General features: G+C 41.3%; 1 protein-coding gene across 1 annotated transcript in view; it reads right to left on the bottom strand.

Annotated features, from left to right (window-relative positions):
* myom3 (myomesin 3) overlaps positions 1-25826 on the bottom strand; it is a 153664-nt gene that overhangs the window by 56448 nt on the left and 71390 nt on the right. The window contains exons 10-12 of the mRNA XM_084335719.1: positions 20556-20717; positions 10391-10532; positions 1599-1798 (exon numbers count right to left, since the gene is read on the bottom strand). Of these exons, the coding sequence (XP_084191845.1) occupies positions 1599-1798; positions 10391-10532; positions 20556-20717 (504 nt within the window). The remainder of the gene's footprint in view (positions 1-1598; positions 1799-10390; positions 10533-20555; positions 20718-25826) is intronic.

Here is a 25826-nt window from a genome sequence, read left to right as displayed (position 1 = left end):
GGGGTGTTCTGTTGGCTCAGCAGGCTATGGTGACATGGCATGTGTTTGTGACATAGTGGATTGAAATCCGGCTGAATTATGGCCAGGATCAGACCCCAGCCTCTCTCCCCGCCTCCTCTCTGTCCAGCAGCACGTGGACATCAACCACCTTGTACTCGTCTCACTTCTTTTACTTTACTTAAAGGACGATTCCACTTATTTTCAACCTAGACTATGTCCATCTGGCATCATACGGAGCAATTCCAACCAAACCTTCACCAACGGACCACTGTTGAGTTTATGTCGAGTGTTGACATCGCTGCAGCTGTCCCGCCAGCAACTCAATCCAACGGGGGGGAAAGACCCGGAGAGATACAGCCGTTTTCGAGATTTTGGTTGGAGTCGATCGGTGTGATACCAGATAATAAAATTCTTGTTTATTTACTGTACTTGGTGAATAAACTAACTTACTACCAAAACAGGATTCATGGTACAGTAGAGGTAGCGCAGGACAAACATGTAAAGACTGAATGAAAAGAATGTCCACACACTGGATTACAGCTCCTGATACTTTATTGACTAAAAAGCAACGATTCAGTAGCGCAGGATCTGCCTAATGCAGACGAAGTTGGGGTGAAACGTAGCTTTTTACTGGAGCTGCGATCCATTGTGTGATTATAATTTTATTGTGTGTCCAGTCTGGAAAAAATTAGGAGTCTGGTAATCGCTCATCATTGCGGAGGTCTAATTACTACTACCGAACTTCACATGGAAGGAAACAAACTTCAGGTAGGCAAGAGAGAGCATGAAGTTTGTCTCCTGCCACGTGATGATCTCGAACCCTTTTACTTCAAGAGCACCTGTGCTTTCCTCGAGTCTTACATGATAAAGATCAGTTCCTCGAGCACCACCACCTCTTTTTAGAATTATCCATGAACTAACACGATTTACAAACTAAAAATACCTCTCACACTGGTCACACTCTCACATGCATTAGCCATGACTTGAAAACAACACTGTTTGTCTCCTCCCCCCCTCCCCCCGGCTGTGCGATGCACCTTGCTATGTCGGTAGAAATAAGAAAGCCAATACTGTATGTGAGCGAGGGGCCCTCCACACCCCTGGCTTCGAGGAAATTAGATCACAGCATCTGTTTACTGTACAAGTCTCTTCCTGGCCTCGCCGGTTGTCTGACACACGACTGGCTCCGTCGGCGGAATCACTTTAAGCAAGTGAACCGTTGGCATGACGCTGGTGTTCTCCGTTGACTGTACGCTGTAACACATAACCCACTCGCGCACCCATGTGAAATTCATTCCCGCAACTCTCCCCCCCCCCCCCCCCACACACACACCTCGCCCAATTTAATTGTTTTTGTTTATTCATCACTGAGGCCTACAGAAACCTTGCATCTCCTTGAATGTGTCCTGTGTGTAGGAAAAAAATAATCATCCTAAATCATCCGAATTCAGAAACACCCAACACCCAATTTTTTGGTCACAATGCATGTATGTGCATCTCTCTCTCTCTCTCTCTCTCTCTCTCTCTCTCTCTCTCTCTCTCTCTCTCTCTCTCTCTCTCTCTCTCTCTCTCTCGCGCGCGCGCACGCTGCGTCTTACCCATGGTCCTGGTGGGCTCCAGGGGGTCGGCGGTGAGGATGGGTTCGGTGGGTTTGGAGGGCCGTCCCACGCCGACCTGATTGACGGCACACACCCTGAACTGGTACATGGTCCCGTCATTCAGACCAAACACTGGGTAGTGGCACACCTTCTGAGGCTGCTCGTTACAACGCACCCACTGACCTACGCCTATGTCACACCTGGAGAGAGAGAAGAGAGGAGAGATCAGTGTCATTGTGTAGTATTAGATAGAGACAAAAGACGGGGGGAAGGAAAGAAAGAGGCAAAAACAAGTAATCAAACAAACAGAAAAATGAAAGAGACTGATCATTTGACCAGCTATTATTCACAGAGGCGAACAACAGAGTTGATTGAGGATAGAGTTTAGTGACAGAATGACATGTTGCAACATAGAGAGACCTAGATTATAGCAATGGCCAAATGGATCATTGACGTACATAATATGAATTATAGATATGATGTACAGAGATATCTGGATAATGATGTACTTATGAGACAGCTGTGTGTGTGCATATGTGTGTATACTGTAAGTTAATGTGTAAGTTGGCCCATGGGGACATTAACTGTTTTCGGGGTTTACAAATACATTTTATTTGATTTGATTAGAGATAGAGAGTGAGAGGGGGATAGTGTGTGTAGATAGATATGTCTGGGAGTGAAGGCTATGTGTATTTACATTTACATTTACATTTTGTCATTTAGCTGACGCTTTTATCCAAAGCGACTTACAAGTTCTGTACGACAAGTCATCAGGAAGGGTACAACTCTATCAGCTGAGTAACAATGTTCATCAAAGGGTTGAGTGCTACAGTGTAGGTTAGTATATTAGTACAAGTGCATGACAGTAAGATAGGTTTATAAAAATTATAATAAATAAATGGATTTAAATATTGGTTGAAGAAGTGTGTCTTTAGTCGATGTGTAGTTAGAGACCATTGACTGGAGGTAGGCAGGAGCCGTTCCCTTCGCCGCACGATATGCCAGGTCGAGGGCCTTGAAGCGGATTTGTGCGGCAAAGGGGAGCCAGTGCAGGTCCCTGAGAAGTGGGGTGACATTGGGCTGACTTCGGTAGGTGTGTGTGTGTGTGTGTGTGTGTGTGTGTGTGTGTGTGTGTGTGTGTGTGTGTGTGTGTGTGTGTGTGTGTGTGTGTGTGTGTGTGTGTGTGTGTGTGTGTGTGTGCGTGTGTGTGTGTGTGTGTGTGTGTGTTTGTGTGATAGTAAGAGAGACAGAGAGAGGGAGATATAGTATGTTTGTGCATGTGTGTGTGTGTTTTTTTTTAAGCAGAATTCAGACACAAAGACGCTTTTTGTCTGTGTACCTGTCATTTTGTCTGTGTACCTGTCATTCTGTCTGTGTATCTGTCATTTTTTATGTGTGTCTTTGTGTCTGTCATTTTGCCTGTGTATCTGTCATTTTGTCTGTGTGGCTGTCATTTCAATGGGAAACCCATCATTCCAGCGTCTTGGATTGAAAAGAGATTGTAAAAGTGCCCTTTTGGAGCGCATGACAACAACAGCAGATGATAAAGCGTCCACACCTGCTGTAAACAAAGACCGCAAAGAGCAGCGGAGGTTTGGAACTCTCCAGGAGAGGGTTGCTAGGGAACTGGAAGGTACTGTAGCTATGTCCTTCTGCCCAATAATAACATTCATCAGTGGGACGACTTGTAAACCTGACACACATGCACAAACACGTCACACACATAGACACACTCTTGCACACGTCACACACAAACAGACATGCACACATACATCTATACACACACTCACACACAAACATACGCACTGGCATTCATATGCACACACACACACACACACACACACACACACACACACACACACACACACACACACACACACACACACACACACACACACACACACACACACACACACACACACACACACACACACACACATATATATAGTGATATTGATTGATTGGTGTCAGTGATAAGTGGCCTCCTGTTCTCTTCAGGGACTCTTGTAGTGTTAACACAGTGCGGGGGCCCAATAATTACCATGTACATCATCCATCTCCTACTGAACTTTGCCAAATGGATATTACCACATTGGCCGCCATCTTTATCTACCCCAATCCAATTTCCTCACCGACAACGCACACACACGCACACACACGCACACACACACAAATATAGCCTCGTTAACCGTTTGATCAGTTGCAATATAAAGAGGTTACCTATCAATCGTGTGTAAGATAAACCGTATCTTTGAGATTCAATTAATGCACAGTTGTTGAGATTGATTATGTCTCTGACCATATGCTGTGTATATCCTTGGCAATAATGTACTGAAGGGAATCCAGGAAACTAATTTATTTTTATTGTATTTTTCTCAACAGTGGCTTTCATTGCAAAGCGACTTGTTGTTGTCCCTGGACTCTTCATGGTGCTTAGCAGTGACAAATAGTGCTTCATACAGTGGAGCCTTTTAGAACATTAGAACTACTGTACATATAGAATCAATGGTCGTTCTTAATTACATTTAGTGAAACATTTGTTGGAATTCTATATAGAACCATTTGAGGAACCAGCAGGGAGGACCCAGGGAGGAACCAGCAGGGAGAAGAAAATCTTATTTTGCCTGCCCCTTACTCAAAACAATAAATAAACAATCCACTTAATGAACAATTCTTACTGCTACTTATTAACTACTTATTTTCTATTTTTTCTCCCATCCCAATTTTGTGTTTCCAATTCTCCCCTCTCCTGTCTTGAACGTTGCTCGCATATGCCCCCCACTGGTCGGTTGTAGGGAGGATAGAAGCCTTGCATCATGTGTCCCCTCCGGTACACGAGGAGGCAGCCTTTCACATCTTTTCACCTGCCAGCGTGGACTCTCATTGGCGAGGTGTAGCGTGTGGGAGGCTCACACTACCCCCGCTATTTCCTGTCTCTGCTGTGGCGTCCCCCAACCGACCTGTAGGAGTCGCTGTCCACAACGTCCAGATTACCACCCATCGACTTCCACCTGCTGACTCTGCCAATTGAGCCAGTATGACGGCCGGACCAAGCCGGCAGGCAATGCTGACACCCGGATTCGAGACCGGAGTCTCTTGCATTGGTGACGAGCGCAATCTCCGCTGCACCACCCAGCCGCTACTTACTGCTCTTTTCTATAATATAAACAATGGCTTTATTTTAGTTTTTTTAAATATATTTTTATTTCATTTTTTGGAAGAAAAGGCACAGGTACAGGCATACAATGCACATAAAACATAAATTTAAATTATTTGCCAATTACACGCATTGGCTTGCCCCTTGCCTTATTTAAAATAAAAAATCCTACCCCCTAACCCCTGCACCAACCACCGTTGACAAATTTCTTTTTAAATAAAATAATAATAATAATAATAATACTAATAATAGTAACCCCCCCCCCAACCCACCCCGCCATAGGCCTGAGAAGAAAAAGAATTGAACAAAGATTTCAACAAAGATCAAAAAAATTTAAAATAAAGGGAATTATACAGATATAATTAGTTATGTCCTGCTAGCTATATAGTAAAGGTCCTAACTTGATAGAGAATATGGTTCCAGCAATCTATTGTTTGATAGCTTGCACCATTCAATCTAGCTGTAGAAAGCTCCATTGTTACAACATCAGCTAATAACTGTTTCCAGTGATTAAAGGGCAGAGAGTGTGGAGCTTGCCATCGCAGCGCCAATTATTTTTTTTGCAGCAGTACTTCCTGCCAGCCAAAATCGTCTCTGAACAATACTTAAAGCTAAAGAATCATCATCATTAAGGAGAAGTAATTTGGGACAACAGGGAATATGTTTTTGTAATACTTTAGATAGATAATTAGTTATCTGTTCCCAGAAACTTTTGACTGTGGGGCATTCCCACATCATATGTGTAAAAGTACCAGTAGTATTTAGAGAACAAAGTGTACAGTTTGGTGAAATAGCACGTCTCATTCTATAAGCTTTCTGGGGGGTTAAATATGTTTTATGGACAAAATTGAAATGAATCTGCTGATGTTTTGGGTTTCGTGATGCCATAGTAATATTTCCCCAAACTCTGGTCCAATTGATAGAGTGATGGTTCTAATCCCAATTCTGTGCTCCACGATTGGATAACAGGTATTAACGAAGTACATCTTTGTGATAGATCTTTATAAATTATAGAGACTTGTCCTTTGGAGAGACCTGCAGTTTTTTTTAGAGAAAGTAATTAACGGGTGAGTAGTTGGTTTGGTCCTTGGAACTCCATAGGCTCGCATAGCCGAACGAAGCTGTAAATATAAAAAAAGGAGGTGCCAGGTAAGTTATATGACTCTTTCAGATCTGAGAATGTTCTTAGACCATTGTCCTCCATAACATCGGCAAGTACATGAATGCCACAATTGAGATATGGCATGCGCTATTATCGGACCATAACGTAATCTACACTGCTTTAGTGAAATATCTGTGAAGACAATGTCTTGTAAACGAATCGGCGCCACAATATGTTTTTCAATATTAAGCCAGGGGGCCTCAGAATTTAAATTAAACCAACTCAACAGTGGACGAAATGATAACGCTTGAAAATATAACTTAAAATTTGGCACAGTTAAACCACCAGATTGCCGCTCATTTTGTAAGGTAGTAAGTTTAACCCAAGCTCGCTTGCCTCGCCATATACATTTTGAGACTGCTCTATGTACATTTTCCCAATGAGCAACAGGTGGGGCAATAGAAATCATGGAACTACAGAAGTTTACTTGAGGTAATATGTTCATTTTGATGATAGAGACTCTTCCGGAAAGGGAGACAGGTATATTACACCATCGATTGAGATCGTCTATGATTGACCTAATGGTTCTATTGTAGTTTACAGACACAATTTTTTCAATTGAAGGAAATATATCAATACCAAGATATTTAAATTGGGTTACAACCGGGATCTCATGGTCAAGCACAGAGTTAGGAGTGGTTCTTAGGTACATTAGTGCTGATTTGGTCCAGTTTATTTCATAACTTGAAATTGAACTGAATTTTTCAAACATTTTCAGGAGGCTTGAGAGAGACTGAGATACATTCTCCATATATAACAAGATGTCATCCGCATAGAGCGAAATATGATGATCAGTAGAATTTAAAGAGATTGGCTTAATGTTTTCTGATTGCCGTATAGCTTGGGCTAAAGGTTCAAGGGATAAAATAAAAAAAGGGATAAGATAAAAAGCTTGCAGAGATCGGATCCCCTTGCCTACTTCCACGAGTGATTTTGAAAGGAGGAGAACTAATATTTCCGGTTATGACACTGGCTGATGGATTAAAAAATATTATTTTTACCATATTTATAAATTTTTTACCTAGTCCCATATGTTTCAGTACAGCCCAAAGATAGGTCCACTCCAGACGGTCAAAGGCCTTCTCTGCGTCAACAGAGAGAACAGCTGACGACACTTTAGCATGAGAGGCGGAGTTGACAATGTGAAGGAGACGTCGCAAATTATCAGACGAAAGTATTTTTTTAACAAAACCACTTTGATCTGGGTGAATCAGTTTAGGTAAAAACTTTTCAAGACGGCAAGATAATACTTTAGAAAATAGTTTGGCATCTGTATTAATTAAAGAAATAGGGCGCCAATTAGAACACTGGTTTGGATCTTTACCTTTTTTTAATAAAAGAGAGATTAGGGACATATTCACGTCTCTCCCTAAGGAGCCTTTAGATATGGATATATGAATCATTTCAAGTAGTAGTGGGCCTAAGACGTCCCAGAACCGCAAATAAAATTCAGAGGGAATGCCATCCCACCCTGGAGCCTTGCCTTTATTCATAGTTTCCAGAGATGTTTTGAGTTCTTGTAATGATATAGGAGCACCCATTAAACTTGATTCAACTGGTGACAAAACAGAGAGGTTAAGGCCACTTAAAAAAGATTCAATCTCTTCAGAGGAACGCTCACCTTCTGTAGTATATAAATCATTATAAAATTTTGCAAATCTTGTATTGATTAATTTTGAATCTGTAAGCAGCTCACCATTTTCTGATGTAACAGTAGTAATATTTCCTACAAGATCACTATTGCGTAGTTTGTTGGCCAGTATTTGACTCGGTCAACTACCATGAAAGTATTGATTTACTCTACCTTTATGGATGGAGGATTCGGCTCTTTTCCTGATAAGATCGTTTAGTTCACTCTTAACATTGGCTAGTGTAGCGGCAGTCTGCTGAGAGTAATGCCTCTGTTGAGATATGTCCAAGGTAGACAGCATGGTTTCTAATTCCGATATTCGTTTTAGCTGAGATTAATTAAGACTTGAAGAGAAAGTAATAGCATTATTTCTGACAATGCCTTTAGTAGCGTCCCAAAGTATCCTGAAATCATCCACGGAGTTATTATTAATCATTAAAAATTGGGCTAGCTCAGACTGAAATTGCTCACAGAATGCTGGATTATCCAATAAAGAGCAGTTAAAGCGCCATCTTGTGGCCTTTTTCTTAGCTTGGCTGAATTGAAATTGACAGAAATAGGCATGGTGATCTGATAAACTCATAGGTCGGATTTCAATTTTTGGCTTTATGTTGTTCATGTACGTGTTGCCCCACACTTCTACACAGTAACTCAACTATAGCAAAATATAGCAATAATTCGCATTGCCTTGTAATCTAACATATACTTTGCTTTGTTCAAAACAGAAATATTCGTAGACACCAATTGTTTTCACATATTAGCCGTTAGCTGTTACTCCTACTCTAGATGGAGCCCTATGTGATCATATAATTATTATCTAATCCATACAGAAAGCTACTAGCCTCACAAGCCAGGAAGAGTCTACAAGTCTACACGGACATTAAATATAGACTGATGCTAACGTTGAAGATCTGGGGCTTGATTTGTAAGTGTGTGTATGTGCATGCCTATGTGTGTGTGTGTGTGTGTGTGTGTGTGTGTGCATGCATGCTTACGTATGTGCGCTTTACAATTTGTTCCTCACATTCACCCATTCATTCACACATTCACACAACGACGGCGGAGGCAGCCATGCAATGTGCCAACCTGCTCATGTGAGCAGTTAGGGGTTAAGTGTCTTGCTCAAGGACACTTCTACATGAACCTCCGGATTACCAGACAACAGCTCTACCTCCTGAGGCGGCTGGTGAATTCTTCTCCGGGGGGGGCGGAATTAATTAGTATCCCCCTCTATCTCTCCTTCTCTCTCTTTCTCTCTCTCTCTCTCTCTCACTCACACACAGCGTGACGTGGAATCGATTCGTTACACAATCAGACCTAGTAGTATGTGTAGTATATACCAAGAATAACTTCAGTATGAGTACAGGGCTGTACACATATTTTGCATATTGTTAAACGAGCCAAGGCTAGCTATTAAACTATCGATATGAATTGAAAATGGGGGACCCTGATGTAAACAAGACAAACGTCTTTCTCTGGTCTGCATCCCCTTAACAATTGTATGTATTGAGCCGTACTGTATTGTACCCATTCTGCAATCTGTTAAATAAAGTTTTCATTCATTCATTCATTCAAACATAGACTGGGCGAGATATTGAACAAGCCATAATCCACTTCTTTTAAATCCAAAAGAAACTCCACTCTCTCTCTGATCAATCCAATAATGAACACATATGTATATCTTGTCATTTTAAACAAGTTACCATTCATTGTCCGGTTGATTATGCATCACCCGCGGCAAAATGTATTAGTTATAGTTCAACAATAACACAGCATCGCTCTAACAGAGAGAGCGAGAGAGAGAGAGAGAGCGAGAACGCGAGAGAGAGAGAGAGAGAGCGCAACTCACTTTGTTTAGTTGAAAAACGCGGTCCAGGAGGGCTTGATAAAGTGTATATCCACTGTCCCAGACTGTTGATGTATATATCCACTGTCCCAGACTGTTGATGTATATGTCCACTGTCCAGACTGCATCCAGCTAGCCATTATAGCATGTTGTTGTTTGTTGTCGAACCAGCTAAGACAGAGTATAGCCTACCCTTCGAGAAGCTTTGTGGTCCAGACTCCAGGCTTGAACTTTCCATAAAGGTGTCCATATAAATCTATTTAGTTAGATCCAACACTGTCTGAATGTACAGTATCTTGTGATTATTATCAATTTCCGACAACTACTATTTCCTAGTAGCCCCTCGAATAGCATAATATCTGCAGAGCCAGAGCCCAGAGCCCAACGTCTGGGGACGCGATGTCACGTGCCACTCTCAGCCAATAGTGACTACATCGGGCACTCGAGCAAGCGCCCTCTGGTATCGTATTTGACAGTGCTATGTTGTACGTACGTATTTATTTATACGTATTTGCATTTTGCCCTGTGAGATGCGCAATTACAGCGGAGCAGAAATGAGCGCCCATGAAAACGGAGTGGAGGGGGCTAGGCGCCGGCCCGGCTGGGGGATGAATAGGCTGCTTCCTCCTCGCAAATAATTCTTTCTTCTTCTTCTTTTAACCAGGGAGGGCGGCGCTCTAGCGTCCACTATCGGCCGGCCGCCCTAATGTATATGAGTGTGTGCATATGCCTGTGTGTGCATTGCCCGTACCTGTACACCCCCCCTCCCCCATGCTGCTATGATGCCCAAAGTTCTTTCAAAAAGTTCAAGTTCAGTTTTTCAACTACCATCAAATCTCTAAAGACGAAGAAGCAGTGTTGTATTCTGGGTAGAAAACAGGCGGAGTGCTCGGAAATTGCCCGAAATGGTTGCCGTTAGTTGCCGAACCGCAGGGGGTCTGCTGTGTAGATAGGCACTGCTCTCCCCAGACTTTTTATCTCCTTGTTCCCAGCCTACCTCTCGATATAATAGCCCTCCACGCGGCTCATTCCATCCGCACTGGGCGGCTGCCAGGTCAGGAAGGCATAGTCCTTGTTTATATCAGATACCCGCACCGCCAGGGGAGAGGCTGGTCCACCGGGCACTGCAGCCGTTGCATCTGAGAGGGAGGGGAGAGAGAGAGATGGAGGTGGAGGAGAGAGAGGAGAGAGAGAGAGAGAGAGAGAGAGAGAGAGAGAGAGAGAGAGAGAGAGAGAGAGAGAGAGAGAGAGAGAGAGAGAGAGTGTGAGGATAGGAATGAGAGGAATAATAGGGGGGTAAAGCGTGAGAGAGAAGGATAACTAGGTTAGTGCTGTTGGTACAGTATGTCCCCGAAATGCCCTTCATCACAAATTTTGCTCACTAATAAAGGTAACTAACAAGCAGGTCCTCGCTGTCGTACGACAAACTGATCTTTCGAGTTTGCCGCGAATCGGACAAAGCATTCACACGTACTGTAACACTGCACTGCCTTTTTACCAATGTGTTTTTCCAAATTTTGATTAGATCTGGTGGTGTTATTAAATACTACGTTAACACTTGGTCCATAGATGCGACCGTTAACAAGAATCCGGTGAAAAGCCTGTGGAGTAGGGGGGGGGGGGGGAATACATTTTTAAAATGGAGAAGGATTAAGAGGAAAATCCATCATGGCAGACTTGGAGAGGTCCTTACTCAGCAGGACAGCTCCACAGGTGGCCAAAAGGCAGAGCAAATTGGGCACTGTCTGGTGTACAACCATTAGGGGGGGAGGGAACGCTGGAATACAATGGGCCTCATTCAACAATACTCTCTTATTATTTTTCTTATATTCTTGCTTACTGTACCTGTCTGTTAAGAGAAGAAAAGCCAAATCTGTTCTTACCGAGGTGTGTTGCATGATGAATCCCACTCATTCTTAAACTCGAATGCGCTTTTGCGCTCAATTCATTTGCATACATACACGCCCACCATCTCCTTATAAGGCGAATGAGGCGTGTGTAAAACAGCTGTGGTTCGGCATCTGATCCCTGTATGATCCATTCAACAGGAAGCGATTTGCGACTGATCTCAAAATGACACACCCACACGTCTCACGACTCGCGACTCAGACAGTGCATGTGTGTGTTCCTGTGGGTCGCTCATCGCATGTGTGTATATGTGTGTTAATCTGATGACAAATAAAGACATTGGGTGGAATCCACAGAGAATGGATTGCGCAAAGCAAATTGCATTCGCGGCGCCTGCTCTGCGTCTGCGAGATATCCACGAAAGCACATTGCTCGATAAGATACCAGCGCAGACACGCCCAATATGTGTAGCTCGCGAGCAGTCCGCAGTCCGCACTCTGCGCTTTGCCCCCCTGACAGCGCCCTTGGCAGAAATGTGTGTGTCAAAATGTAGCGTGCTGTCAAGTTTAGCGCTGTCCAAAAAAAGAAAATAAATTAGAAATCAAGAAATAATCAAGAAATAATTAACTCAACTGGACTGTCATACTATTCATTTGCACTAGCACTATTGCACTTGGGACAAATATTATATTATTGATGTTATTATTTATACATCCTATATTCAGTATGTTTGTATGTGGTGATGCTCGTTTCGTTGGACCAACAATGACAATAAAGATTATATTCTTTTGCACTCCTCTATACATTACGAAGTAAACGAAATACAATACAAAATGAACGGAATACTAAAGAAAATAGATCTTATGAGTTATGAACAGTATCTAACTTGTTCGAGAAATATAAAGCCGAGTGCCAATAGCCTTCGCAACGCTGATTTAGAAATAAGGCTATCTGACATTTCAAATGCTTGCTTCTGAGATGATGATCAATACAGTAAACATTTATTTCTGATATAGGTGCTGATCATCAGTAATGCAATGTCATGATTATTATTATTCTGAAGTTATTATTATTATTATTAAATTAAAAATCAATTAATAATTAATTAATAAGAACTCGTCTCCTTCACTAATCTAATTATGAAATCAGATATAAGACAGGGCTTTACAATTTAATAAAGAATATATATTAAATGGGATAGGAACTAAATTAAATGTATACCATATACAATGAAATAATATTATAATCATATTGGGCTATATTCCGTTTATATCCCATTTAATATATATTCAATCTCTTTATTAAGTTGTAAAGCCCTGGCCTATATCTGATTTCATAATTAGGTGAAGGAGAGGAGTTCTTATTAATTCATTATTAATTCATTTTTAATTTAATAATAATAATAATAATAACTTCAGAATAATAATAATCATGACATTGCATTACTGCTGATCAGAACCTATATCAGAAATAAATGTTTACTGTATTGATCATCATCTCAGAACCAATCATTTGAAATGTCAGTGCTATTAGCCTTATTTCTAAATCACGCGTTGCGAAGGCTATGGCACTCGGCTTTATATTTCTCGAACAAGTTAGATTCTGTTTATATACGAGCAAGCATAACCCCAAGGCCCACAACGTTATATAACGATATTTAAATAATGAGTACAATTGCATGGTATCGGCGTATCGCTGCATGCGCTTGATTTGATATTTTCCTTCGAGATATTCGATCATATCTTTCATGGTCATGCCTGTGATTGATTGATTGATTGATTGATTGAAAACTTTATTAACAGATTGCAGAATGGGTACAGTACAGTACAGCTCAATACATACAATTGTTAAGGGGATGCAGACCAGAGAAAGACTTTCGTCTTGTTTACATCAGGGTCCCCCATTTTCAATTCATCGTAACATATATGACATACATGACATACAGATAGACAGTACTGCTACATCTATACATTTATGACATACCAGATTTGCAAATACAGTACTGTTTGTGATACATAAAGAGTCCAGAAAAAAGAGTATATACATTTGACGTAGAAACTGTACATTGGATTGGGTAGGTGGGGGTGGGGGGGGACTGTACATTGGAGGTGGTTGGGTGGGAGTGGGGGGGGGGGGGGGGTTGGGTAGGAGGGGTGGGTGGGGGACACTGTACAACTGTACACACAAAACTGTACATTGGAATATTGACAAGACCATACTTGGTAATTTACTGTACATTGGAGGGGGTTGTGTTCGGACATTTACAGGGGCCAGTTTCGAGTTGCAGTCTCCCTTAGGTGTTTTTTGAGAGTGTTTTTGAAAGTGGGTAGTGATTCACATTCCTTTACAGCTTTGGGTAGGGCGTTCCACATTGATGTGGCATAATTGCGAAACGTGTTTAGTCCCTTGTTTGAGCCGAATCTGGGTTTAACATGATTTGTGGAGCTCCCTCTGGTGTTGTGATCATGGTATTCACTGACCTTTGGGAAGTATTTTGACATGTACATGGGTACCTTGGTCGTGTAGTGTATCTTGTAGACCAGGCCCATTGCAAGTTGCTGTACTCTGTCGTCTACTCTAAGCCATCCTAGGTTGTCAAAGTGGGCAGGGGTGAGGTGGGTTCTAGGAGTAAGGTCAAGCAGTAGTCTGACCAGTTTCTTTTGAGATGTTTGTAATTTTGTTTTTAGCGCCTTTGAGGTGCTTTGGTACCATGAGGTGCAAGCATAGTCGTAGTACCCTTGAATGAGTGCTCCTGCCAGAGTCTTCAGGGTATTCTTGTTTACCAGTGAGGAGATCCGGTACAAGAATCGAGTTCGTTGGTTGACTTTTTTTTATTGCATTGGATGCCATTTTGTCACAGGAAAGATTTGCCTCTAGGATGGAACCCAGGTAGGTAATATCTTCTGCACAATTACTGCTGCCATGATCACCTGTTTAGAGGCTCATTTACATAGAAAGGGGAGATTTTCCGCCCATGTTACCTCATTTAAATATACGCCAATTGCACGGACGCAAAGCATGTTTAGTCATGAGCAACCTACTTCATTCATTTGAGAGCGAGATGCGCCGGCTTTGCTTCGGAAAACGCGCGCAAAGCCTCTGTGGATTCCGGCCTTATACTTGTTGTACTTATAGTGCGAAATAAATCGTTAATCGTTCCAGGAAAGTAGGTTTTGTCAATACTGAACGACTGCGTGCTTGTCAAGAACCAATATTGCAGTAGGTTCGGAAATACCGAATATCTCTGAAAGGTCCCTGTAGCTAAAACCCAGAGTGCGCTCAGAACTTGTAGGTGTGGAGCAGAGAAGAGAGGAGAGGAGAGGAGAGGGGGGAGGAGAGGAGAGGGGGGAGGAGAGGAGAGGTTGTAAATATGTGTTCTATGCGTACGGCCTGCGGGCCTGGGCAGCCAGCATCTAACTGTTCTAACTGTTCTGCAGATTATTATAAGTTATAAGTTATTATAATAATAATAATATTATTATTATATTATAAGTTATAATAATAATAATAATTATTGAAATGTTCTGGGTTTATAAAGTCGTATTTGGGGGTATTTGGGGGCAATTGACCAATGGTTTGCTTTCAACCCATGAACTCCTTCCTCTCTCACATTTTTATATATATTTTTTTATTTTATCTACTAAAACTGTATTGTATTATATTGTTTGTTTTGTAAAGTGTCTTTGAGCATTAGGAAAAGCGCTATATAAATCTGATGTATTATTATTATTATTATGAATGGTAGGCTTTTTTAAATGTTTCTCATCTGGGTAAGAGTTTCTTATCTGGGTAAGAGTGCTCTCGACCACTCTTAGAATTTGGTCTTGCCTGAGAGAAAAGCAACAATAAGAAAACAAAATAAGACAAAATGCTAGTTAAGAACGAAATCTGTTCTTACATGTATATCGCTTCATGAATGACACCTAATGTCTTTCTTGAACTCTTACTGAGTGGGTCAAACACACATCAGCTGTACAGAAATTAATTATGGACGGTCTACTTAAAGGGGACCTGCATTGCTATCAAAAGCCTCATTTCACAGCATCAGTATTTCAGGCTGTGATGGCCTGGCTCTGCCCATAAGCACTTTGAGTGACAGTCATCCACACAGTCTGCGACTGGTAGACAGAGAGAGATAGAGAGAGACTGAGGGACTGAGCACTGTGTAAACAAGCACACACAGACGCGGGCTCTCGGAGCGATCTCTCCTCTCTCTCTCTCTCTCCCTCCCTCCCTCTCTCTCTCTCTCTCTCTCTCTCTCTCTCTCTCTCTCCCTCTCTCTCTATCTCTCTCTCTCTCCCAGTGACTGGCAGACAGAGAGAGATAGAGAGAGACTGAGGGACTGAGCACTGTGTAAACAAGCACACACAGACGCGTGCTCTTTCCTCTCTCTCTCTCCTCTCTCTCTCTCTCCCTCTCTCTCTATCTCTCTCTCCCTCTCTCTCTCTATCTCTCTCTCTCTCTCTCCCAGCGACTGGCAGACAGAGAGAGATAGAGAGAGACTGAGGCACTGAGCACTGTGTAAACAAGCACACGCAGACGCGGGCTCTCGGAGCGATCTCTCCTCTCTCTCTCTCTCTCCCTCCCTCTCTCTCTCTCTCCCTCTCTCTCTCCCTCTCTCTCTCCCTCTCTATCTCTCTCTCTCTCCCTCGCAGAGTGCAGTCGAGGTGTCGGATTACACTATCTGCCACGCTGTTGGAGGAAGTGATTTCCACTCGCATTGCTATCGCTGTGTGGGCTGCCTAGGTGGTGGGCGGGCATTGGCTCCAACCACAGAGCCAATCGGATCACTATCCGCTTCCCCAGCGCCACGTGACGTCACCATGCGAGTCAAATCAGAACGACCTGATTAAATGGAGCAGGAAATGAATGACCTGAATGACGGCAATCCGCCAATATGGTATTTAGAGACACAAACACATTGATACTAACTCCTATTACTATAATACAATGCTAGACACTGAAAAAAGACATTATAATGCATGTCACCTTTAAATAACCAGTAAAAGCTGAGGATGATGTCTTAGAGGTTTGATGCAACACGTGGATTGAATTCTGTGTGATTCTTCTTCATACACACCAGTGAATATGTTTTGTGCAACCTGACAACCCAAAGAGAAAGAAACTTGCACAAATTTACATTTACATTTAGTCATTTAGCTGACACTTTTATCCAAAGTGACTTACAAGTTATGTACGACAAGTCATCAGGAAGGGCACAACTCTATCAGCTGAGTAACAATGTTCATCAAAGTGTTGAGTGCTACAGTGTAGGTTAGTTTATTAGGACAAGTGCATGACAGTAAGGTTATAGGGTTAGATTTTTTTTTAAATATATATTTTTTTTTAATAATTTTTTTAATTTCACCTAGTCTGAATCATTTTCATTTTTAACCAAAATGTTAACAAACACCTCACAAGTTGTTTATGACAGATTTCACTCCCTCTCGACCAATCTGCATTTGAAACAGTTGTGGAGTTAATCGTGCCGTGTTGTTGTAGTCTGTATAGCTGGTTAAGGTCTGTGGGTGCTTAGTTTCTGTCCTTGATGCATTTGCTATTTAAATGTATTAAAATTAATTAGAAATTAGCCTATAATTGGAACATGGCAGAGGAAGACAGTATCAAGCAAATTGTATGGCTTGGTGTTATTGGAGCGAAGCGCATAGCTTACAACTGCAAGAAAACATTCAAACACTGATGGTAATCTATATAGCCACAGAAATAATTCAAGAATATAACTTTAAGTAGGCTTAATGGCCAAAATCAGAACGGCTAAACTGTGTAACTGTATATAACATATTAAACTGACTGTGTTGCAGCACCACACATATTAGTGTGTGTCTGTACTGTAGTGTGTGGTAGTGTGTTTGGCTCCACTTGTACAGCAGCTTGAATTTCCTTGATATTGTAGCTCAATGGAAGTCCCTACCCTCCATCACTGTCCTACCCTCAATCACGCTCCCTACCCTCCATCACGGTCTCTACCCTCAATCACGCTCCCTACCCTCCATCACGGTCTCTACCCTCAATCACGCTCCCTACCCTCCATCACGGTCCCTACCCTCAATCACGCTCCCTACCCTCCATCACTGTCCTACCCTCCATCACTGTCCTACCCTCCATCACTGTCTCTATACCTCCATCACTGTCCTACCCTCCATCACTGTCCTACCCTCCATCACTGTCTCTACCCTCCAGCACTGTCCTACCCTCCATCACTGTCTCTATACCTCCATCACTGTCCTACCCTCCATCACTGTCCTACCCTCCATCACTGTCTCTACCCTCCAGCACTGTCCTACCCTCCATCACTGTCTCTGCCCTCAATCACTGTCCTACCCTCCATCACTGTCTCTACCCTCCATCACTGTCCTACCCGCATCACTGTCTCTACCCTCCATCACTGTCTCTACCCTCCATCACTGTCTCTACCCTCCATCACTGTCCTACCCTCCATCACTGTCCTACCCTCAATCACTGTCCTACCCTCCATCACTGTCTCTACCCTCCATCACTGTCCTACCCTCATCACTGTCTCTACCCTCCATCACTGTCTCTACCCTCCATCACTGTCTCTACCCTCCATCACTGTCCTACCCTCCATCACTGTCCTACCCTCCATCACTGTCCTACCCTCCATCACTTTTTTTCCCATGATACCAGAGTTGCCATGTACATATTCAAAACTGAATTACTGAATTTACGAGATAAAACAAGCGCCTAAAATATAGTTATTTTACCATGTCCATATTGTTGTTATTTCCGAGTTTCCGTCCAAAGCATGTGAATGCGTGACATCATGTCATGTGACTTCTGAACTGGGATGTAGGACTTGAAGGCGGCACCATCTTGACAGAAACGGTTGCAGTTTTTCGAGCTCCCACTCATTACAAAAATGTTATTACCTGCAATGCCCCTGTATTGTTGTGTGTTTGACAAATAAAGAACTTGAACTTAATAAGACAGAAAAGTCTATGCCATGCCATTAGGGTAAGTCTTAATCTTAATCTTAATCTGCAGTGTGTGTGTGTGTGTGTGTGTGTGTGTGTGTGTGTGTGTGTGTGTGTGTGTGTGTGTGTGCGTGTGTGTGTGTGTGTGTGTGTGGCTAGCTAGAGCTTGTGTTTGTTCAATATTTTGTGTCTGTGTGCACACTAAGCTTATGAAAGACCAGTGGACTGTGAATGTGGTAGCAGGGCTACTGAAATTGACCAAAATACACGTTGTAGACCATCTCTCTGCTCTCTCTCCTGCCCTCTCTCTCTGGCTCTCTTTTTCTATCTCCCCCTTCTCTCTATCCAACAGCCTTCATCTCTCCCCTACTCACCCGTTCCTATACTGTATGTCCTCTCACTGTCCCTTCCTATCTAGCGACGTAACTTACTCTGTACCCCATATCTCTCACATTCACGTTCTCACCTTTCCTCCCCTACGTTGATAACCCCATTATCTGTGATTCACCCCACTCCTATCTTATCTTCGTTTTATAATACTACCCTGTATAAAAAAAACATTGTTAGATGGCCTTTCTTCAGAGATCCAAGGTTAGGCATTCTTTGCTGCACTCTGTATGCTGCTGCAACATCACACCCTTCCCGTTCACTACCACACTACCAAAGGGTTAACCCTTTCACTGCGACAATACAGAAGGTTAACCCTTCCACTGCCACACGGCAAAGGGTTAACCCATTCACGACCATACCACAGAAGGTTAACCCTTTCACTACCACACTACAGACCGTTAACCCTTTCACTACCACACTACAGACGGTTAACCTTTCACTACCACACTACAGAAGGTGAACCCTTTACTATCGCACTGATAGTAAAGGGTTAACCTTCTGTAGTGTGGTAGTGAAAGGGATAACAAAATTATCCCACATCAGCTACAATGCAAGAATGAGAAAATGTAAGGCGTTATGTAAAACTTTTAACACACTTGAGGTGTGTTACCCCCCACAGAGGTGCTCAGACACATTCTATTCCAATTGGGGGGCTATTTGTTGTTCTTATTTGCATGCTGCTAGCAGCAACGCACAACAGCAGCCTGCGAGCAGCACATGGTTTCGTTGTGAAGTTAACAAGGCTTGAAGGCTTGAATGGGTTGATCGATAGTTTCCGGAGGTTTTGTTTTCCACCCTCAAAATTAGGGTGATTTTACTAGCAGGGAATTTAAATGGAATTGTAAAGGAAAAAGTCCCTTGAAAGACCTCTGAGACTAGATTGAAAATACCTTAATATCCACTGGGGCACTTACTAGGAGCAAGCCAATTTTGAAAATCTGACTGTAATGGCAAAATGTGTTATATTTATATCGTTGAACAAAATATGTTAGCGTGTGAGTCCATGGGTTCTTTCGAATGCTCAAAGTGAGGAAATGCAATCCTATCACATCATCATGTTGCACTGACTGAGATAGCTGGAAGACACTAATGACCAGCCATGTTCCAGTGTTCCAGTAGCTACATTCAAATCAACATTTCTTCCCCCCTGTAAATCCAGATGTTTAACGTAATATATCAAATATACGCACGCACGTATATTAAAAACTGTACCTTTTTCTGTTTGTACCACATTGTACGATGATGTGCTTTGGCAATACTTCTGTACTTCAACGTGGTCATGCCAATAAAGTCTCTTTGAATTTAATCGAATTAATATACTGTAGGTCAATAACATTTCAACCATCAATCATCTCAGACGGGGCAATTCCACAATGTCACATTGCATTGTTCTTACTTTGGGAATGTAAAACGCAAAACTCGTAAAATAATTCAAAAGAATCTTGCAGAATTACAACTTCAAAGTAGATTTCAGTGGAGTACCACTTCAAGAACTTCCTACAGCTTGCGTTCTCGGGACTTTCTATCCACCTCAGTCCCACGAGTTCGCACTGAGTTTGGGAAGAGGGCTTTTGTGTACTCTGCTCCGTTTACCTGGAATGGACTTCAAAAACCTCTTAAACTCCAGGCTTTTATTACCTTGCACATAAAAAAATATAATATAATAATAATTTAATTATAATAAAAATTATAATTTTTTTTATAAATATAAAACAAATTATTACTGACCTTTTAATGGCCGATATCGATATGGGAATGTGCAAATGCTTCTCAGGTTAAGCATTTGCTCTCCCAGGCTGCTGCTTGCTCTTTTTATCTTTATATTTTTGTCCTTTGTCTATGTTCATTTACTGTCCTGTAAGGGTTGTTTGTTGTTGTTTTATGTCAGGTGTTGCTCGAAAAAGAGCTCTTTGAGCTCGAGCTTCTTACCTGGTGAAATAAAATAATAATAATAATAAAAAAAAGCCTCACCTTTGACATAGACGTAGGCACCGTGCTCCTGGACCCGGTCCCAGGTCCTGAGGCGGACAGAGTACACGCCCTCATGCTCCTTGCGCACGTCCCTCAGAGTGATGGAGGTGGAGTGGGCGTCCGTCTGGATGTCCACCCTTTTTGACTGGTGCAGCTGAAGACCTATGAGAGAGTGGATGGATACAATCATATCATATCACAAGTGATGTTGATGAATCGAGAAATCTTTCAAACGACACCCTTGAAATGGCTGTGAAGTGATGATTCATTCAATGTCCCTGAGAGTTCAAGATGAAAGTAATCCAGTGAGCACAGTGTTCAGATAGACTATACTTTCATTTAATGAATAGTCTTATTATTAAGCACAGGAATTCTATATGAATTAAAAATGGGGGACCCTGATGGAAACAAGACAAACGTCTTTCTCAGGTCTGCATCCCCTTAACAATTGTATGTATTGAGCCGTACTGTATTGTACCCATTCTGCAATCTGTTAAATAAAGTTTTCATTCATTCATTCATTCATTCATTCAGGAGCGAGCAGCTTATTCAGACTTGCTTTTCACTTGATTGGCAGCAGGTGTGAGCTTACAAAGACCTTCTGTGCAAACAGGTGGTGATAATTACAGATCATATGATAACTGTTTGTATACATCCCATTTCAAAATACATTTCAAAGTCCATTGTTAGTATATTATAATTGTACACACACATATATGTACATTTATATATATATATATATAAAATATTCAGTACAATGTAAATTGTGTTTTTCAATCTTGTTGCATTTTTTAACAGAAGGTATGTTGACATAAAAGTATCCAAAATTATTTTATACTTATTTTATACTTATCTATTTTTATCTAGCACACTCTCAAGAGCAAAACAGAAAGAAGCATTTTAAAAGTATTCTGTATTTTTGTATGACAACTAATAAAGAAACTTGAACTTGAAACTTGAAAATGTTAGAGCTGTTGTTCTTGTGAAAATGATGACTAAAGCCCTTTGATGTCTATCCCACTGGATATCAACTAAATCAAGTCATTTCAGATATCCAATCTGCTTCCTCTGAAATATCGCATAATACACACAGGTTACTGTCATTGGCCCATCAGTCACATCTAGCTGCTCTGATTGGTGCATCAGTCACATCTAGCTGAGTGAGAGGACTCAAGAGGAGATAAGGAGTCCTTAACAGTCAAACATCTATAGTTTTACTTTTACATCTAGCCACCCAAACAACTGCCTCTTTGAACTGCTGCTGTCAGGCAAACGATACCGGAGTCTCATGGCAAGCACAGAGAGACTCAGAAAGAGCTTCTATCCCCAGGCCATCAGGATGCTCAATGACAATTAACACTATGTAACAAACCATCAAACACACTCACAGCACACACACCCACATGTACACACCCACTTTAAATGGACAAGTCACTGTAGCACCCACTTTACACACTTTAGACACTAACACACTTTATATTTATATATTATTGGCAACTCATTGCACATAGCCAAGCCTTGCACCTTACCTTACCACCACAAGGTGGCACCACAAGCTACCTCATCCCATTTACCTCATCCCATTTATACTGTATTGTAACCTCTGCATTGTATATTGCACCACAAGCTACCTCATCCCATTTACCTCATCCCATTTATATTGTATTGTAACTACTCTGCATTGTATATTGTACATAATGTATATTGAAAATGTTTGTCTTGTTTACACTTGTTTAAGTACTTGATTTTCAATTTTTTACTTATTATACTTTTTATAATGATCTATTTTTACCTAGCACACTCTCAGGAGCAAAACAGAAAGAAGCATTTCATACAAAAGTATCCTGTATTTCTTTTTAAATAAAGAAACTTTAAACTTGAACTACAGTTGTAGTTTTTCATTTTATTTTATAAAATTTTTAGTGAATAATATCTTATAGGTGGTAAGAGTTTACTTTGTATGTATATCCACTAGCCAGTGCCTATGAATCAGGGTAAAAGACTGCAGTATTATGTATATATGTTTATGGTGTTTCACTGCTTGTGAATTTTGTGCATATTAATATACTGTATTATGCAATATATATTGTACTATGTATGATTACATATGATATGCATGGTAATATGTTTGAGAGAAAGAATATTGTCACTTTCTGATTTTTTTAAATTAATTAATTTTTTATCCCAATTTAGTCGTTATGCCAATTCCCCCCTCCCCTACCTGGTTGTTGTGCGCATGTTCCTCCTACTGGTCGGTACAAGGGAACCCTGAAGTCCACCACATGCTTCTTCCGACACATGTGGTGACAGCCAGTGGCTTTTTTTTTACCTGGCAGCGAGGACTCATTGGTGAAGCGTAACGCGTGGGAGGTCACGCTGCCTTCACCATTTCCTGCCTTTCGCTGAGCAGGCGCCCAGACCAGACCTGACCTCCACAACGTCAGATTACCACCCACGACTTCCCTCCCCCTAACTCAGCCAAACGAGTTAGTATGATGACCGACCCAAGCCGCAGGGCAATGCTGACTCCGGGAGTCGAGACCGCATTGGTGACGAGCGCAATCTCCGCTAGGCCACTCGACCGACCTATCACTTTCTGATTTTAATAACACTTGGTTGTTTTGTCTGTAAATTAGTGGTGGGACTTGATACACATTTTTTATTGAATTAATTCGAGACTTTATAGTTAATTCATCTAAATTAATCACGTTTTAATCGCATATCAATATTTGATGCGAAAAGCTAAATTGTTCAATTAAAAAAAATAATTGTATATGAGTGAATCAATGAATATACATTACACATATGTTAAAGCAGCAAAATCCTGTATTAGCTACTCACAGACCAACAGATCAATGCAATTTTCAACAAAGTGCAGCAATTTTAGGAATAATATATAGCGCAAAGGACCTTTTGTAAACTCAAGCACTTTCGAGTACATTCCAGAACAGTTGAACATTGAAAAAAAAAATCTTGATTGATCTCAATTTCTCTTATTAAATTTATTTTATGAACAAACCAGACTAAGAAAAAAAGTAATTTGCGATTTATTATAATTTATACTTATAGCACATGCAGGGGTGTAGCTCCAGATTCTGGGCCCCATGAAAGAATGTATTTGTAGGCCCCCAGTGAATGCGAGCGCGCGTAAGCAAAAGTATGGTTTTTACATATACATTCGGATCAGCAGTTCAGCACCTGCACTGTTGGTGGGTGAGCCTAGTAAAGGATGTCGCATTGCGTTCATCTTCAATGAATGGACCAATGCAATAGTCTACCAAAGCCCCCCCTCTCTCTATATATATCTCACACACACACACACACACACACACACACACACACACACACACACACACACACACACACACACACACACACACACACACACACACACACACACACACACACACACACACACACACACACACACACACACACACACACACACACATACTCACACACACACACACACACACACACACACACACACACTTCAGAAACAAACATAGTATCAATGAGAGCATCAATAATACACCTGTGATGTGTGATGTGTGATGTCTAGTAAAAAAAAAAAAAAATTTGGGCCCCCCCCCCCAGTGCTGGGCCCTTGGAATCATCCTAAGCTACCCCCCCCCCCCCCCAGCTACGCCCCTGAGCACATGCATGAGTCTGGTGACTGGTCTCCTTTGAAAGGTAACATTCTTACACAATAAAGAAAAATCATCATTGCGATTAAATGCATACATTTCTTTTACTTTTAATTCTTTCTGTAGTTAATTAATCAAAATGCGATAAAGTCCCAGCCCTACTGTAAATACTTTATCTGTTGTCATGTTTATATGTTATGTGAGAGTATAGCTGATGCTGGGGATCCTAATAAAATCATGAAAATCATACAGTGTAGTGTGTAGTGAACCCTGCTGAGGGTTGGCTCAGAGAGGGTGACCTAAAAAAACACATAACAAATTAAATCATACACCTGAAGCTGGATAATTTTATTGATAGATAACGTATTACATATTCATACGATATTGTAGGAAGGGGCAGGACCAGATAAGCGTTGCTTCATTCTGTCCCTTCTCGGGAAAAAAACCATTGTCTTGAGCTATGCTGATTATGTCTAGGAAGATATATTTTATTTTATTTGTATTTTATTTTATTTAGGTTTTTTTAAAACCTCTTAACAGGCACTCCCAAAATTGGCCATTTTAGTTTTCGTTTTTGAGGACTGCATACTTTTTTTGCAAACCAAAATACTATACTTTATACTTATAGCACATGCATGAGCCTGGTCTCTTTTGAAAGATGACATTCTCTGGAGTTTCTGATACAATAAAGAAAACTCACTCTTTATTTTATTTATTTCTCTTTCTCCACTTTTTTTCTGTTTTTCTCCCTGTCCCAATTTAGTCGTTGTGCCAATTCCCCACCTCCCCTACCTGGCCATTGTATGTGAAAACTCACTTTTAGTGCAAATGAAATAGAGTAACATAGGTCTGAACCTGAGTTGTAGAAAAGTCTTTTGTAGTACATGTCCAAATTTCATAACAATCCGTTCATAAATGAGTGATTAGAAGCGGTTTTGGTAAAAGGTGAGAGGGCTCAGAAAACGATTTTCTCATAAACTTCAATGCTATTCTCTTCCTGTTTTGGCTCGTGAGCTTTCACCTAGATCCCTAATTCGCACATTCCCACATGGGGTACCATTAGAAACCATTAGAGGTAGAGGCTTGAGAGTCGGGAGTGATATTTGTACAATACCGTGTACTTCGGCGCACGCCTCACATATCGGCATGTAACTCGAGAACCGCTGAATGGATTTTGTCACCTGAAACGGCTATCGACAGGCAACAAATAGGGATTTAATTCGATATATATTGTATTAAAAAATATGCACACCCGAGCCGCTAGAGGTTGCCAAAGTGCCGGTGGGAAAATCGTCTTTAAGAGGGCCCACATGTGGGCCGTTGCATGATAAGATTTATTTTTTGTTATTTTTTGTTATTACAAATTTGTGTGTTTGTTTTATAATAATAATAATAATAATAATATCTTAAATGTATATAGCGCCTTTCAGGAGACCCAAGGCGCTTAACAGCTAAGGGAGGGGGACAGGGAACAACGTAACAACAAAATAATAATCAAAAGGAAAGAAAGAAAGAAAACGAAAGAAAAAAGGGGAAATCAGGCAGAGTCATTTACAAATTTGGTGAAAAGGAAAAGGATTATGGTTGAAATGTTCGACGTAAATAAAGATCAAATCAGATCAAA

This window comes from Notolepis coatsorum (assembly GCF_963971535.1).
Source record: "Notolepis coatsorum genome assembly, chromosome: 19".
NCBI classification, from domain to species: Eukaryota; Metazoa; Chordata; class Actinopteri; order Aulopiformes; family Paralepididae; genus Notolepis; species Notolepis coatsorum.
This window is presented reverse-complemented; position numbering and strand designations above follow the sequence as displayed.